Source organism: Halichoerus grypus, chromosome 15, assembly GCF_964656455.1.
Source record: "Halichoerus grypus chromosome 15, mHalGry1.hap1.1, whole genome shotgun sequence".
In the NCBI taxonomy this organism is placed as follows: domain Eukaryota; kingdom Metazoa; phylum Chordata; class Mammalia; order Carnivora; family Phocidae; genus Halichoerus; species Halichoerus grypus.
The window spans coordinates 16,936,615-16,955,303 of record NC_135726.1 but is presented as its reverse complement, the minus strand read 5'-3'; the positions used below and the strand labels follow the sequence as shown (position 1 = coordinate 16,955,303).

General features: G+C 40.0%; 1 protein-coding gene across 2 annotated transcripts in view; it reads left to right on the top strand.

Moving 5' to 3' along the window:
- Positions 1 to 18,689, top strand: part of TANGO6 (transport and golgi organization 6 homolog) — a 185,713-nt gene that overhangs the window by 95,953 nt on the left and 71,071 nt on the right. For both annotated transcript variants that reach the window (XM_078062515.1, XM_078062516.1), the window contains exon 15: positions 8,209 to 8,349. In XM_078062515.1, the coding sequence (XP_077918641.1) occupies positions 8,209 to 8,349 (141 nt within the window). The remainder of the gene's footprint in view (positions 1 to 8,208; positions 8,350 to 18,689) is intronic.

Below are 18,689 nucleotides of genomic sequence, written 5' to 3'. Positions count from 1 at the left end.
TGCTTAGAATGGCCTGGCATGTTGAAAACATTCAGTATATATTTGGAATCTGTCTTTGCTATTAGGTGTTTGTTTATCGTAATAATATTTTGTGATCCAAATGGCTTCCAGCAAGTATAGTTAACTATGAGCAAATATAGATGCACTCCTTTTAACATTTCCCCTCCAAAATGGGAAGTAGAAAACAACTTAAGCAAAATACATTGGCATTATTTTAGTGTTTGAATGTATTATTATTATTTAAAGATTTATTTATTTATTTGAGAGAGAGAAAGAGAGAGTGAGAGCACAGGGTGATGTAGGGGTAGAGGGAGAATCTTAAGCAGACCCTGCCCTGAGCCCAACGTGGGGCTCGATCTCATGACCCTGAGATCACGACCTGAGCCGGACGCTTAACTGACTACACCACCCAGGTGCCCCTCGAATGTAATATTTAGATCCTGACTTAAAGAGGTAGACTCTAGGTATGGTTCTCACAAATCTTTAGCTGTTGACCGTGATAGTTTATTAGTCTAACCCTGTTTTTTCTTCAGGCCTGGGTAACACTCACTCATGTTGAATCTTTATAAATTTGTTGGGGCTCGTCCACACTTAGCACAGCTCTGGAGCTGTAGAGAAACTTAACATCGAATTGGCATCCAGACGTTGTCATTTACTCTAATTACAAAGACAGACCAGCCGTCCAGTTAAATTCTCCACACTTCCTTGATTTAATAACCAACTTCCCCAGTTTGTGCAAATTCCTGGATTCTTGGAGCTGAAATTATTGTTGGCTTTCATCATAATGAAAGATCTCAAAAGTAACAACTGAAGTACCCTGCTAAGGGTATTTTCCTTCTCTCCAGGTTTTAGCCTTTTGTATCTTTCTGTCAGAGAGCTGTAAGAGAGGACAGGCACAGATCGGTGAGGGTCTTTTCGTAATCCTTTCTGTAAAAGGAAAGTTCTGTGCCTGACCTCTTCTCTTACCCATTATTGTTCTTTCACTGGGCTTCCTCTATAGGTTAATATGCTTTTTATATTCTTTCTAGTTTTTAAAATAAACTTACTTTTATTAATTACTTTGAACGTAGTTTGTAATGAGTCAAAAAGCTTATCTCCTGCCCTGCTTCTTCCCCCTCACAGTTCGAGTCCCCAAAGATAACCATTCCTTTTCCACCCCTTTTTAAGTAGTTTCTTTTAGTGATTACCTTCCCATTTATAAATAAAATGCTCACACATATTTTTTTTTTAAGATTTTATTTATTTATTTGACAGAGACACAGTGAGAGAGGGAACACAAGCAGGGGGAGTGGGAGAGGGAGAAGCAGGCTTCCCGTGGAGCAGGGAGCCCGATGCGGGGCTCGATCCCAGAACCCTGGGATCATGACCTGAGCTGAAGGCAGGTGCTTAACGACTGAGCCACCCAGGCGCCCCTCTTTTTTTTTTTTCTTTTAAAGATTTTATTTTTAAGTAATCTCTACACCAACATGGGGCTCGAACCTACAACCCTGAGATCAAGAGTCATATGCTCCACTGACTGAGCCAGCCAGGCGTCCCATATTTCTCTTGATTTAAAAAACTTTGGGCATTATCTACTCATTTTCCATATGTTGGATGAGGATTTAACGCATGCACACATGTACACACATGCACACGCATGTCCCTCCCCTCCTGCCGCTGGCACATCACGATTTTTGGATACATCTTCGGGCTGTATTTACTGTTGACTATTTGGGTATTGTTCATTGCTGAGCCTAGTTCAGTCTTCCTTTGACACCTATCCCATTCTCTTTATTCTTGTTTATGGGTTTATACCCTTTTTTTTTTTTTTTTAAAGATTTTATTTATTTATTTGAGAGAGAGAATGAGATACAGAGAGCATGAGAGGGGGGAGGGTCAGAGGGAGAAGCAGACTCCCCGCTGAGCAGGGAGCCCGATGTGGGACTCGATCCCGGGACTCCAGGATCATGACCTGAGCCGAAGGCAGTCGCTTAACCAACTGAGCCACCCAGGCGCCCCTTGGGTTTATACCCTTTTTGTCACTTAGTAGGATTTCAGGAGGAAGAGAATACAAATGTTTGTGGTCATTCTACAACACTTGATTGCAAATTCTTTTTACACTCTTGTCTCTAAAAGAAGCTGGTCTATTTTAAAAGACCATGTCCCTTATCACAGACTTTTTAAACTTATATTTGTAAAATTTATATTTGATAGATTAAATATATCACATGGTTCAAAGTTCAAAAGGTACAAAAAGATACAGAATAAAAACTTTCTTCTCTCATATCTTTCCCCATTTCCCTCCCCAGAAACAACCAATATCACGAGTTTCTTGTGTATCCTTCCAGAAATATTTTATGAGTGTATATTTCCCTTTTGTACAGAAATGGTTGAATTCTATACACATTGTTTTGCACTTTGCTTTTTACCTAACAGTAGATCTTAGAATTTATTCCATAACAGTTCTTAAAAAGCTTTTTTATTTTTTTATGGATGCATTGTATCCCGTTATATGAGTGACCACAACTTAATCAGTTCTCTATTGATGAATATTTAATTTGTTTCCAGTCTTTTCTTTATCAATCGTACTACAGTGATGATTTTGTACATAAGTAATTTTCTATTTGTGCTAGTATATCTGCTAGGACAAATTCCTAGAGTTTCTGGCTTAACACAGAACTTAGAATTTTAGACGTAATATATTTTCTTACATATGTTAGACAGGTTCTGTGAAATGTGAAATACTTGACTTTTTTTTTCCCATTCAGATAACAAATCCTTTTCTCCCTCTGTCCACCTTCACCCTACAGGGGCAACCAAAATAGATTTGAATACAAAAGGAAGCTGACATTTTGCTTCTGGCACTGGATTTCCCTTTATATTTAAGATGAGCTATGTTATTTTTTCCCTTTTTCTTCTATTCTAGAAACCTAAACGGGTAGATATGAAATAGCTTTTATGGTTTTTTTTAATAATAACTTTTTGGGATATAATTTATATACCATACAATTCACTCATTTAAAGTGTACAATTCAGTGCTTTTAGTATATTCACAGAGTGTGTACCCATTACCACAATCAATTTTGGAAGGTTTTTATTGCTCCAGAAAGAAACTCCACATCTATTAGCAGTCACTCCCTATTTCCCCCTACCTCCTGCAGCCCTAGGTAACCACTAAATCTACTTTCTGTCTCTTCTGATTTGCCTATTCTGGGCATTTCATGTAAATGGAAGCACACAATATGTGGGGTTTTGTGTATCTTACAGTTTTGTCAGCAGAAATACCTGAGAAGTTTGAGGGAGTAGGTGGTTTTCCAGGTTGATGTGGGTAATTTGGGAGGTAGGTTGTTATGTGCCCAGGAGAATGAGGCAGGTTAGTTTTAAAGTGGAGATTGGCTTAGCAGGTTCTTAGGATAGAACCAGTCAGCAAAGACATTTAAACTATCCTACAATGCAAGAGTGTTGTATAAGGTAAGACTATACCTAGGCTCCTTTTACTTCTGGAGGTCTGCAGAATCACTGAACACCTTGCTGAGGAATCGTCTTGAAGTCAACACTGTTGGGATTAGAATATATTTCCGGCTTTGCAAGGAAAGTCCTTTGGGGAGATAAATGGTGGCTTCACAAAGTTGTCTCTCTCTATTTTGTTGCATAATGTACTTTCATTAATATTTTTTCACTTGAGTTAATTTGCCTATATCCTATGCTTTGCCTGAAAATACAGATCAGAATGTTTTCATGAACCCTGGCCATTTTAGGTTCACCTTTATCTTCTATGTAACTTATCTGTTAGGCCACATCTTGAAATACGTAGTCATTTTCCTGCGATCAGAGCAGGAGCAGGTATTTCTCACACGGTCATTTGGTTCTTTTTGCCAAAGGGATTGATGTGTTGTGTTTCCTTGAAGCCTGTGCTGACCCAGAAATTACCCCATTTTTAAATTACAAAGGAATTATCAAGTGCGAGGGACCAAGGGTCATGTAAAGGTTATGGCTGTGCTTCCTCAGTTGTCAAAATTCAGAGAGTTTTTCAAATAAGAAACAAAAACAGCCACACAGAATTTCATCTCTTTAATTGTTATGCAGTCTTAACCATCATGTAAGCAGTCTCACAGCTGCTTGCTCTAAGAGTAAGGAGGGAGCTGCCCTTGTCCTCTAGGGATTTATAAACTCCTAGGTAGCAGCTGTATCCTAGAAGGTAAAACTCAAACAGTCAGAGGGCCATTTGGCAGCAGTTTGGGAAAAAGGCCATCAAGAAGATAAACAATTGCTATCATGGGACTGTGGGAAGCAAGGAAACTGGGCTTTGCTATTGGCAACCTTTTAATGCAAGAGTGGAAGAATTTAAAGCTCCCTAGTGGAATTAAAAGTTTGGCATTATAGGAAAAGTACGTAAGTAAGTAAATAAATAAAAATTTCAAAAAATTTTTTTAATCTGAAGAAGGATGTGTTAGGATTCCTTTGGATGAAAAAAATCAAACTGGCATACACATAAAAGGATATTTATTGATTTATGTATGCAGAGAGTCTAGTGGATGGAAATACTGTTGGATCCAGAGGCTCAAAGTGTGACATCAGGTCTCTTCCTTTTCTCCTTTCCTCTCTTGGCTTGACCCTCTTCTGTGTTGGCTTTATTTTTGGGTGTGTTTTCTCCACATAATGGCCACAGGCAGCTCCAGGCTAGTAACTTCAACAGTGGGGGCAGGGAAAAAGAGCTTATCTTTCCCAGTAGTTCCAATGTGGGCTCCAGAATTGAGTCTCATTGCCCAGTCCTGAGCCCATCATTGTGTGGGCATGGGTTGGAATGTCCTAACTGGCCTGCCTGGGATGTGAGTTTACACATGGAGGGAGAGAAAGTGGGTAGTTAGCTCCACTCAAACCACAGAGACTAAGGATAGGAAAGGGATAGTTCCCAAAGGACCACGAGGTTTTGCTAGCAGAAGACAGAGTAGATGCTGTGTGCAACCACAATGTGTGTCTGCTACAGAAAGGAAATCAAGAGCTCATTTGGTTTTGAAGTATATAGCAGGATATATTGTGAGAAGTAAATAAGTATTTTCTGCTAAAGATTAATGAGAGAAAATAGGCATAAGTGATAGTAGGAGGGACTTAGAAATAAATGTTTTTCAGAAAAGCTAGATATAGATCAAAGTTTTATAAACCAAATCCCATTTGCCCACCGATTTCCATTATAAAGTCACAACTATATTCCTAAAAGGAGACAAATTTACCAGATTTCTGACTTGGGAACTTCTGATGAAAAGTAGTTATGATTGCCATAGATCTATGATGTATACCAGGCCTTTTTATCAGTGATACAATGGCTGCCAGAACTGCAGTTACCAGCTACCAGTTCACTTCTGCTTTGCACTCTTTGGAAGATTTGGAAGCTGTTTCCTTTCTCTCCCTTAGTAAACAATTTATCTTTCTCTTAGCCACAGATATTTTCCCCTATGCTAAAATATCTTTAACTCCACCTTGGACCTCCAAGAACTTCCCCATCGTTTTGCATAATAGAGCTAACTACAAACGCACTGTCATACTGTGCCAACAGGGAAACTGTCTAATTCAGGTTCTGCCACAGCCTGAAACTTCCTGAAGAGAAGAGCTTCTGCTTGTGTAAAATTGGAGGCCACATAAAGGAAGATGTGGTTAGGACCACATGCAGGGACTTCCCAGGCTTTTTGGAAGCAATGAAAAGATAGGGGTGGAGAAGGCAAAAAAGAGGCAGACAGGTGCAGCCCTCAGCAGGTGCACTGCCTTTGTGTATATCTGATTTAAATAAGAGAATGGAATCACAACCTATAACATAGAAAATAAGGGCACCTGGGTGGCTCAGTTGGTTAAACGGCCGACTCTTGTTATCAGCTCAGATCATGATCTCGGGGTCCTGGGATCCAGCCCAGCGTCCATCCGGCTTTGCACTCAGCAGGGAATCTGCTTCAGGATTCTCGCTCTCCCTCTGCCCCTCTTCTCTCTCTCTCAAATAAATAAATAAATCTTTTTTTAAAAAAAGGAAATAGTATGTAGACTTTGCCTGCATGAATATCAAATTAAAATGGAAGATTGGTAAACTCAGATGAAAAATGATTAAGGATTTCTTAAGCATTTCTGTTACTCCTTACCCGTCTTCTCTTTCTTAATTCCTGAAATTTATATCAGGACCGTATCTTTGAACCTTTTATTAATTCATTCAACAAATAGTTACTGAGCACCTGACATGTGCTGGCACTCTTCTAGACATTGAGGCTACAACAGAGAACAACAACAACAACAAAAATCCTTGACTTTGTAAAGCTTACATTCTAAGCAGGAGAGCAGTCAATAAACAAACAGATACTGTATATAACATGCCAGGTAATAATAGGTGCTAAGAAGAAAAGTGAAGCAGGGCGAGGGGGATAAAGAGTGGTAGGGGAAGGAGGCTGCCATGTTATATGTGATAAGTATGATATTTGAACAGAGACACCATGGGGTTTGGGGAGCAAGCCGTAAGGCTACCTGGAAGAGGAGCAGCCTAGGCAGAGAGGATACCAGGGGAAGACCATGGGCCCGGAGCAGCTTGGTCTACTCTAAGAACAGTGAGTAGGCCAGAGTGGCTGAGGACAGTAAAAGATGGTAAAAGTGAGGTCGGAGAGTGAACAAAGGCAGGTGGGGGTGGGGGGTTGCTCATATTCAGGGGGAAGGGAAACCACTAAGGGCTTTGGGCAGAAGAATGATGGGGCCTGACTTGTTTTAACCAGATGGTTCCAGCTGCAGTGAGGGTATAGGGTAAAAGCAGAGAGACCAATTGAGGAAAAAAAGAAAAGCAGCAGGCCACAAATGATGGACCAGAGTAGTTGAGGTAGAGGTGATACAAAGAAGCATTTTCCTCCTGAATATATTTTGAGACCTGTATTTCCTTCCTTTGTTTTTCTTTTCTTCTTCCTTACTATTCTTTAGAAGTCTATAACGTTTTCCATTCAAGTAACAGAACTTGTATTAATATAGTTTTGAGACCAGGGGCTTTATTTCTGATCCTATCTTGGGTCATATCTCCCCTCCTCTCTCCACCCCTGTGAAGTTTGCCTAGTATGGGGCGGGGCTCAGATAGTTACCCATCTAGGAGGTACAGGCATGATGGCAGAAGGGATCAGCACGTACAGCAGTCCCCACTTACCTGCACTTCTGCTTCCCACGGTTTCAGTTACCTGCGGTCACCTGTGGTCTGGAAGCAGATAAACCTCCTTCTGACTAATCATCAGAAGGTCAGTGGTAACCTGTCACAATGCCTGCGTCTTTTACCTCACTTTATCTCATCACGTAGGCATTTTATTATCTCACTTCTTCACAAGAAGAAGGGTGTGTGGAGTACAATAAGATATTTTGAGAGAGAGAGACCCCATTCACATAACACTTATTACAGTATATTGGTATAATTGTTCTATTTTATTATTAGTTATTATTGTTAACTTCTTACATTGCCTAATTTATAAATTGAACTTTATCAAAGGTAAGTATGTATGGGAAGAAACATAGAATATAGATTGTTTGGAGCTATCTGCAATTTCATGCATCCACTGGGGGTCTTGGAACCTATTCCCTCCAGATAAGGGTGGGGGGGGGACTACTCCCATACTTGGAATATGGACTCAAGAGCAGGACCTTCCCCATTTCTGATCAGGGAACTCAGCCATAAATAATCATGGGTCTCCTACTGATCACGCCCAGAATGCTCTGAAGATACTTCCTTGTGGAAATTACTCTCCTCATTGACAGTTTTACAGAGAATACTCATATTGGAACAGAGAACTGCAGCAGAGACAGGATATTCGACTGATATGCTGGCAGGGATGATGCTAGTCAGAGAACCTTAGAGTCTCAGACTTGGAGGGCTCCCTAGAGGGTATTTAATCTAGTCTTCTCCTGCTGCTGTGTGAATCCCTGCCACAATATGTAATCATCTAGCCTCTGCTTTTAGACTCTAGAATCCATAAATCATAGAATGTCAGTGCTGGAAGTGATCTTAGAGATCATATAGGACTGAGACCAGAAGAATCCAGGCGTCTGAACTCCCAGACTCATGTTCTTTGCACTCACTGTGTTGTCATCCAAATAAAGGGCAGCCCTTCCTGGTAGAATTGCAGAGGTGGGTTTAAGTGTCTCAGTGTTGATCCCATCACAGGCTGTCTGGGTTTATTTGCCTTCCAATTTTAAATCATAATCCTTTCTTTTTATTTTTAACCCCAGGGGTTGCCCTGCTCTCAGATGCATACCCTGAGAAAATCTTGCTTGGCTTGTTGGCTCAGTATGACAGTGATGAAGACAAGCACACACCGGAGACCAGAATGAAAGTCGGGGAAGTCCTGATGCGAACTGTCAGAGCATTAGGTGAGTTTTCCATCGTCTGGAAAAGGGGGCAGTATGGCTTTGGAACCAAAGTCTGTGTACGTTGGAGGTTTCTTATGCTCGCACAGTGAGGACTGTTTTGGGGCTGAGATGAACTACACCCGCCAAGGGCTTGGCAGCAATAGTGCCCATTTTCCTACCACTGCTTGGTCTCCTCTCCTGAGCTATGTTGGGACCTGATTTTCATTGGAGCTGGAATGGGAAGTTTCACACTTGCTGAGCAGCAGCAAGCATAAAAAGAAGAGGAATGTCAGACAGGGAAGGAATAGCACTAGCTCTTGTTGAATGGCTACTGTTTGCCAGGTTGTCTGCAAATATAATCTCATCTAATTTTCCCAATAAATCCTATAGAGAGGCTGTTGTTAGACCCATTTATAGGTGAGGAAATTGTGGTACGGAGACCTTTAGCAGTTTGTCCAGGACTCATTCAGCTGGTAAATAAAGTGGTGCTAAGAATTGAACCCACCAACTCAAAGGAAATTGCTCCAGACTACATAAGCTGAGAGTAGTAAGAGCATGAGCTCTTGAGTCACAGTGCCTGGGTTCAAATCCCAAACTGCTGCTTGTTGGCTCTCTGACCATGGGAACATTTCTTAACCTCTTGGTGCCTCAGTGTCCTAGTGTATAATGTGAAGATATTAATAGCACTTACGTCATAGGGCTATTGTAAGGATTAAATAAGGTAATATTTAGTGTTTGGCATACAGTATAGGCTCAATAAATTTTTATTTTTGCTAAGAAGAAAGATTGCTTTCTTATTTTTAATTTTTTTAAGATTTTGTTTATTTGAGAGAGCACGAGCACACAAGCAGGGGGAGGGGCAGAAGGAGAGGGAGAAGCAGACTCCCCACTGAGCGGGGAGGCTGATGTGGGTGGGGCTCGGTCCCAGGACCCTGAGATCATGACCTGAGCTGAAGTCAGACGCCCAACCAACGGAGCCATCCAGGAGCCCCGAAAGATTGCACTTTTTTTTTTAAAGAAATGAAATACTTTACTATTGAGTGCCCTTAAGGGACTAGAAGATGAGATATGGGAGAGTAAGGACAAAGAAAACAATTGTTCACTCTAAAGGTAGGGGTTAAATTAAGATATACTAATGAATTTCTCCATAAGCCAATAAATATACTTCTGATATTTTTATATCGAGCTGTATAACATAGAATTAGGAGGGGTTTCTTTAACTTGCATTACGTAAACTTAGCCATGGACTGCTATACTGAGTATAGATAGCTCGAAGCCTTGAAATAAGGCAAACCAGTCATTTAAGTGTGGACCAGTGGTATACAGTATCCATTTAGTAATTCCATCATGTATCCAATAGCGTGTGACCTAAGGCAGAAAAAGAAGTGATCTCAGCTTCAGTTTGGCTAATTGGTCTGCAATGAAGAAATCACACTGAATTTTTCTTTCACCAGCATTCAAAGGATTTACAAAGATTCTGCCTAACCATGCATCATTTCTTTGGACATAGCCCTGAATTTTCCTAATTTCTGGGTGTCCCTCCTGGCTAAAGAAGAGGACCTAGATCTCTAACCACTTAAATTTTTTTATTAGTGAAAGAAGAATACCATGAGAGTGAAATTTTTTAAAAAATGTTTTCCACTCTTTAAAGAAAGACCAACTTTCTGTATTTGCCTTAGTCCTAAATATGAGCCTGAAAACATACCAGACAAGTGCACCATTACAAGAAATCATTCTCTCACAGGAGGTGTGAATTTTAAGCTTAAAGTATTGCAGGGTCAAGTGCAATCTCTGACTTCTATTTGCATGTATCATTGGGATTATCAGAGCCAAGAAGGAATGTATGCCATACACAGAGTACATCAGCATAACATGTATTTTTTCTCTGTAACTTCTGGTAAACCTCTACCATTGGGATGATGAACACTGAAAATACACATTTCTCAGTCTCTACTGGCCAGGGGTAGAGGTGGAGATGAAGGACTGGGTTGAGTGGGAGAGGGGCCTGACTCCTCCTTACATGTTCCTTTAATTAGCCCAATTTCCAAAACAGTCTTTTGGCATTTCAAAGGACACTCCATCAATTCTCAAAGTTCTAATGTTTCTGTAGCCTACTCTTCCAAGGAGCCAGCCATAAGACATTGCCTTAGCTTTAACTGCTAATCTCTAATTCATATTACCAGCTTGTCCAAGTGCGTAGATGAGGTGGCTTGTTGAAATCCTTTACGTGAAATTAAAGCCCATTTTTACAACACAGCCAGTATTCTTAGTTTACTAGTGATGTGGAAATCCTTGTGAACAGCTACTCTGTAAGACTTCCCTAAAAAGTACCCTCGTTTTATTGGCCCAGGCCTTGCTCTCTCCCCACCCCAGCTCTTCTTGGCAGCAGGGGGAGCCCCACAGAACAAGACCCACAGGTGGGAGCCGGGCGCAGGACACAGAAAGCTCCTCTTGGTGTCATGTCTGGTTCCCTATCCATGCCTGCTTGTCGTCCTACCACTAGACAGTGGTGAAAAGCAGGAGCTTTACTTCTTTCCATTTTTAAAAACTAAGCTATCACATACACACAATGACGTATATAAAGTACACTCACGTCAATATAGAAAACTTCTGGTAACCCATAAAGTCTCCTTTTGTCCCTTCCTAGTCTATACCTGCCCCAGAGGTAAGCACTATTGTAACTTTTTACCACCATCAATTTCTTTTGATTGTTCTTGAACCTCATTTTAATGGAATTAAATCTCCATATTTAAGGCATGCTAATAGATCTAGACACATGGGTAAATTCGGGTCCAATCTGGGGGATTAAGAATACTTCATAGGCATGATGTATACTGTCTTTCCTGTTGTGTCACAATAGGAGGCACAGAATGTCTGGTTTTCTCACTTTACTGATGTTGAGATTGATTAGTGGTGTTTCCGGGCAGGTACATCTGTTAAAACTTCCGCATCAACCTTCCTCCTCGTGCTTTTAGGTAACTTTTGATAATTGTAGCCTAGATCCATTATTTCATAGGGGTTATATTTTTTTACACATTAAGAAATGGGTACAGAGAGGGTTACTAATTTGCCTAATGTCACACAGCTAATTATGGTGGATCCAGAATTTGAATCCAGACAGTCTGATTCCAGACCTAGTCTCTTACCCAAAACACCCTTGCATCCTGAACATTCTCCCATGTCATTAAGCATCTTTTTCCTGTCATTAACCTGGACATTTTCCACATCCTCTATAATTTTTAATGATTACATGATATACCATTTTTTTTTTTTTTTTAAAGATTTTATTTATTTATTTGACAGAGAAAGACACAGCGAGAGAGGGAACACAGGCAGCGGGAGTGGGAGAGGGAGATGCAGGCTTCCTGCCAAGCAGGGAGCCCGATGCGGGGCTCGATCCCAGAACCCTGGGATCATGACCTGAGCCGAAGGCAGACGCTTAACGACTGAGCCACCCAGGCGCCCCTATACCATTTGAATGTACCATAATTTTTTCAGCTGACCAACTTACAGGTTGTTCCAAGTTTTTGCTATTATGAATTACATTAAGATGAATATTCTTGTAGCTAAACTTTGTGCAGATTCATGATCATTTCCAAGGAAGAATTTCTAAAAGAAGGATTTGTTAAAAGTATGTGCATATTTTGTTTTTATTTATTTTTAAAGATTTTATTTATTTCAGAGAGGGAGAGAAAGAGAACAAGCATGAGTAGGGGTAGGGGGAGAAGGAGAGGGAGAAGCAGACTCCCCACCGAGCAGAGAGCCTGATGTGGGACTCGATCCCAGGGTGCTGGGATTATGACCTGAGCCTAAGGCAGACGCTTGACTGACTGAGCCACCCAGGCTCCCCAAAAACATGTGTATACTTTTAAAGATATTTATTGCTAATTTGTCTTCCAGGGAGACTGTGCCCGTTTATTTATTTATTTATTTAAAATTTTAATTTGAGTATAGTTGACATACAATGTCACATTAGTTTCAAGTGTACAACATAGTGATTTGACAAGTTTATACATTAATCTGTGCTCACCACAAGTGTAACTACCATCTGTCACCATATAACGCTGTTACAGTATCATTGACTATATTCCTTATGCTGTGCCTTTTGTTCTTGTGATTTACTCATTCCGTAACTGGAAGCCTGTACCTCCCACTCTCCTTCCCCCGTTTTGCCCATCCCCCTGAGATTGTGCCAGTCTCAATTTCAGTGTTTGAGAATATTTGTCTGTACCCTCATCAGTACTATATATGCTATGTATTACCGTTTTTTATCAAACACATGTATATAAAGAAATGCTATCTTGTTTTGATTTCCATTAATTCATTTGATAAGGTTAAACATTTTTCATGTATTTATTGGCTAAATTGTATGTGTGTGAATTGTCTGGTCCTGTTCTTTCTCCTTTTTTTTTTTTTTTTTAAGATTTTATCTATTTATTTGACAGAGAGAGATAGAGCACAAGCAGGGGGAGTGGGAGAGGGAGGAGAAGCACACTCCTCGTTGAGCAAGGAGCCTCACATGGGGCTCGATCCCAGGACCCTGGAATCATGACCTGAGCTTAAAGCAGACGCTTAACTGACTGAGCCACCCAGGCACCCCTCTCCATTTTTCTATTGGGGTATTGATTTTGTTATTTGATTTATAAAAGCTTTATCTATTTAAAAATCATGAACCATTGAAATTTATGTTGTTACTATTTTCTTTGGGTTGTGTACATTTTAGTTTTGTTCATATTTTCTGTTTCATTTTGTTTTTGAAACACAAGTTTTTTATTTTGATGTAGGCAAATCTTTTTCTGATGGTTTCTCTTTCATATAGAAAGGCTTTCTCAAACCAAGAGTGTATAAATATTAATCTATATATTTTAATTTCTACTTTTCTTTTCTTTTTTTTTAAAGATTTTATTTATTTATTTATTTGACAGAGAGAGACACAGCGAGAGAGAGAACACAAGCGGGGGGAGTGGGAGAGGGAGAAGCAGGCTTCCCACGGAGCAGGGAGCCCAATGCGGGGCTCGATCCCAGGACCCTGGGATCATGACCTGAGCTGAAGGCAGACGCTTAACGACTGAGCCACCCAGGCGCCCCTAATTTCTACTTTTCAATGTAGAAAATATTGTGGAAAGATTTTGGTTTAGTTTCTTTTATTTAAGGAACTATTTGGTTTTTTATTGTACTTTTAGAAATTGAATCTTAACACATTACAAAATTACCAATCACTCCAAATGTTTCTCCATATGTTTCCTCCTATATGGCCCAATGTTGATGTTGACAATAACCTGGGGACCATTATATGTCAATGCATTTTTTAAAACTTCTTTTAAAAATATAACAGTGAATTACTGTGCCCAAGATAATGAATTGGTAATTGGGACATTACTTGAAAAGTAGAATTAAAGCAAAGGGAATTGGATACATATGTGAGGGTATTTCCTTCTGAGACTGCCCTGAGCATTATTCCGGATCTGATGTAGACTACACAGCTTTCTCACATATGCCAGATGCCATATCTGCTTTCTCTTCAGCAGGGCTGAACAAACATTACCCCGTTCTTCTTTGTTCTTTAGATTAGTGATTTTCAAATAGGGGAGTAGGGGAAGACTTCTGCCCCCTAGGAGACATTGGCAATATCTGGAGACATTTTTTTTTTAAGATTTTATTTTATTTTTTTTTATTTGTCAGAGAGAGAGAGAGAGAGCACAAGCAGGGGGAGCGGCAGGCAGAGGGAGAAGCAGGCTCCCTGCTGAGTGGGGAGCCCGATGCAGGACTTGATCCCGGGACCCTGGGATCATGACCCGAGCTGAAGGCAGCTGCTTAACCAACTGAGCCACCCAGGCGTCCCTCCGGAGACATTTTTAATTACTACAACTGGGGGCATGGGGATGTTACTGTCATTTAATGGGTATAAGCCAGGGATGCTCCTAAACATCCAGCAATGTATAGGACAGCCCCTTACAATGAAGAACGATCTGGCCCAGAATCTCATTAGGGCCCCTTGTTGATACACCCTGTTGTAGAGCTCATGTGGACCAATCTGTTTCTGCTTTATAACATTACTCATATGTGCTAGTTAGATCCAGGACTGCCACATACAATTATGCAGGTTGTTCACAGCCCCCTAAAAATTCCAAAAGGCATTATTGTATGAGTGGTGTACCCTGGAGTTGTGCAGTACTCAACCTGCGCAGTCATCCTGGTGGCCTTGATTAAATTCTAGCCTATCCCCTGTCTCTGTTACATTTTAGGTTGCCATCTCACTAAAAAGTTATTCATTCCTTTCTGTAATGTATTTATACATCCTTTCAGATGTGGAAGCTTCTGCACATGACTAATCTTATCTATTTTATACCAATCTTATGAGCATAATTTTTAGTGATATCTTTTCTGATGTCTGCTGAATTTGGGAATTGTCCTTCTTAAAGCCTGTGGCCACCTTTGAGGTGATTATATATGCCTTCTACCCTTTGTTGCCTTCCTTTGGCATTTAATGGACCATAATATGAACTCAAGTATATTTTTAAATTATCCCTTATATTTAGGGAAGATTTTGTATACTTTGCTAATATTTATTTTATATTCTAAGGAAAAAGAGAGAAAAAAACAGATGAAATTGCCTTTTATTTGTATGTGGCTCTCATTTGAATCCAAAGTTGGATCAGAAGTCCTTGATGGAAAAACAGTTTCCACCTCTTGCCATAGTAATACCCGAACGTTCTCTGAATTCTAACTTAATTTCCTGCTTTTTTCAAGTTCTAAATCATATAAATTCCTGGGTTATTTGGTAGCTCTTACTAATGCTCAAAGTTGTATGTGTGTGTTTATCTTGAGTATCATTTTTTTTTCTTAATTTGGGGGTATCAATGTAGTTCAGTTCAGAAACATTTTTTTAAAGATTTTATTTATTTATTTGAGAGATGAGAGAGAGCACACAATCAGGGTGGAGGGGCAGAGGAAGAGGGGGAGGCAGACTCCCCTGCTGAGCAGGGAGCCTGATGTGGGGCTCTATCCCAGGACCACAGGATCATGACCTGAGCCTAAGGCAGCCACTTAAATGACTGAGCCACCCAGGCGCCCCTCAGAAACATTTTTTGATCAGCTACTGAATGGCACATTCCTTACCTGGGGCTGGAAATAGGGACATGAAAAAGCCGCATTCTCTTCCTGCAAGGAGCTTATAGTTTAGGAGAGAATGACTCATACACAGATCATCTCTGTAAGGTGACCATTTCCCCTGTGCTCCCACAATACCCTTCACAAAGATGTGAAGGGTATTGTGGGAGCACAGGGGAAATGGTCTTTGTCCTTTTTCTTCTTAAGATCCTGCAGTTGAATGTGGCAGTGTGCTACAAGACTACATCAGTTCCTCATCCTTATCCCAGCACAGCAGAGATCAGTTTTTGAAAAATAGCCTTTGTCTGATAGTTTGCAGAGATTTTCGACTCACAGCTTAGATCTGAATTAAGGTAAAAAGGTAGGTTGGACATGTGTATAATTGGATAGTCTGGGAGTTGAGCATTTATAGATTTCGGCAGCAATAAACAACAGTCAAGGATTAGAGTTTTCATATTTTAAAGGAGAAATTTTCAGCGGAATTCAGAGGATCAAATGAAATGCTTCTTGCCAAATCTGCCTACATTAGCATCAATATAGTTCAATTTAACAAATATTTGAATTAATGTCAATTGGAAATACTAATCTGGCCAGATTTGAAGGTTGAAGCCCAGACTGAGTAATTTTTTTCCTCATCTTCCTTCTTTTTTCTTCCTCATGTCATTATTTTTGAGAGGTGTGACTTTAAAATCTATTTATAGACCTTTCTCCTCCTAATTGTTTCAGTAATACATGGTCATTTTGGACCATTTGGAAAATATTAAAAAGTATAAAAAAGGAAGTGATCACTGATGGTTTTACGATTCAGAAATAACCACCTTGGGGTGCCTGGGTGGCTCAGTCGTTAAGCGTCTGCCTTCAGCTCAGGTCATGATCCCAGGGTCCTGGGATCGAGCCCCGCATCGGGCTCCCTGCTCCGCGGGAGGCCTGCTTCTCCCTCTCCCACTCCCCTTGCTTGTGTTCCCTCTCTCGCTGTGTCTCTCTCTGTCAAATAAATAAATAAAATCTTAAAAAAAAAAAAAAAGAAAAGAAATAACCACTCTTTGTTTACATTTTGATGTTTCCTTCTAGTTTCTTTTTCTTTCTCATAAGTGTAATTATACCATATGTATACTGCTTTCTTTCATATAACATTACTTATAAGCACTTTTCCATGTCATTAGTTTTTGAAAATATAAGATTTATTCGTTGTATTATAATTAATAACTTGAATTTATCATAATTTTATTTAATTATCTTTTAGAAAGATTATTGTTTAATTAGGTTGTTTCCAGTTCAGTTCCTTACTTTATGAAGAACTTTATGAGGATTATGAGGTATGCTATTGATTATTCTTATACATAAATTCTTTTGGTAAATCATTAATTCTTTCCTTAGGATTGGGTCCTACAAGGGAAATCACTAGGTCCAAGTATATGCATGCATTTAAGGCTCTTGATATTCAGTGCTAAGTTGCCCTCCAGAAATGTGTGTTCTTGTCAGCAGTGAATGAGACTGCTAAGGTCTCACAGAGAAAACTTTTTCTGTGGCTTCAGACCAGACTTCTAACCCTGACCAGCCATCTCCAAGATGTGTGTACCTTTGCTCCCAGAATGAAGGGAGGAACCTGTCAGAGAATGTTGGCCCGTGGGTGGGTGGATGGTAGGAAAAAGATGGGAGGGGGAAAGGGAAGGAGGGAGAGAGCAGGGAAGGATTGACCGATGGATGGAAGTGGATGCATGACTCAGTATGAACCCACTGGTGCTCCAGAAGAGCAACTCAGATCTGGCAGTGTCATCATGATATACAAAGAACAGTACTCAATTATTTTTAGAGGCAAAACGTAGTCTTCTAATCAGCAAGCTCAGACAAGTTCCAGTTTACTCTAGGTCAGAAACTTCTAAAAAATAAGAGCGAAATAGAATGCCATATTCATGTTGCTCCATCTAAAGAAGAGTTTACCTTCAGTGAACTCTGTAGGAAAGATCAGGAATTAATATTTGGAATCAAGAAATCAGGGGAGAGAACTAAATCTCATTTCTTTATTGGAGTATGCTATGACAAGTAGAATGTCACCCAGGAATACTCGGGCAAAGCAGCTTATATTTCCAGGTTAAAAGGCACCTTTTCTCAAATTACTCTATATTCCAAGAAAAGGGTGGGTCCTGGGCTTGAAGGTGTATTTCTCACTCTTAAAGCCTGTAAAACACCCTTATTTAACGTGCTCTGTCAACTTTTCCGTATCACCTGCTTAATTTTTAGGTTTTAGTTCAGCACTTGGCCACCTCAGAGTTCATCCAAGTGGTGAGCAACCCATGATCCCATCCAGCTCCAGGATGAAGCCCATAATCTGACTTTAGAAAACCTATTGCGTTGGGACGCCTGGGTGGCTCAGTTGGTTAACCATTTGCCTTCAGCTCAGGTCATGATCCCAGGGTCCTGGGATCGAGTCCCATATCAGGCTCCTTGCTCACCAGGGAGCCTGCTTCTCCCTCCACCTGTCATGTTCCCAGAGAGGAGTAAATTCAACCCCAGATTCTGCTCTGAAAACCATCTTCTTCTAGCCAGTTGTAGAAGATAAAGGAAAATGAGCTAGTTGGATTTTTCTAGGAGGCTACTCTGATTTCCACTTGGCTTGCCTTGGGAATTAAGATGAGGAGAGGAACTTTTAAATGGCTATAATATTTTAGAGTGTGGATGTAATACTGTTTGACAGTTGACACTGTTTATTCAACCATTCTTCTGTGCTTGGACCTTCAGTTTTTTCTGTTTTGTATTTCCTATGGCATGCAGCAATGCAATATAAATTCTCATGTGTGCCAACAGAAATATGTATTAATATGTATATATGCACGTTACATATATATGTGCATGCTGAAGTACTGGGCCTTTATTTCTGGAAGATTGATATTTGCCTAAGTGGAATCGCTGGCTCAAAAACTGTTTAAATTTTAAATTGTTTATATGCTGACAGATTACTTCCTAAAATTGTGAGTGAGGTAGGACTTTTTGGACCCCCTGCTATGTCTCTTGTCAGAGAAAAATATCTTTTGAAAATTGTGTTTTTCAAAGGGAGCAGAGTAAGAAGGTTCTTTTTTATGTGTTATTTTGTTTGTCTTCATTGCAATGGGGAAAAAAGTCTTGTTTTAAGAAATACATTATTAATACATTTTGCTATTAAGTAATTTACAAGACTAGTCAAGGAATGACAAATCAGCCTTAGAAGTATCTTACTCAACAAAATTTGTTTAAAGGTGCAGCATTATATCATT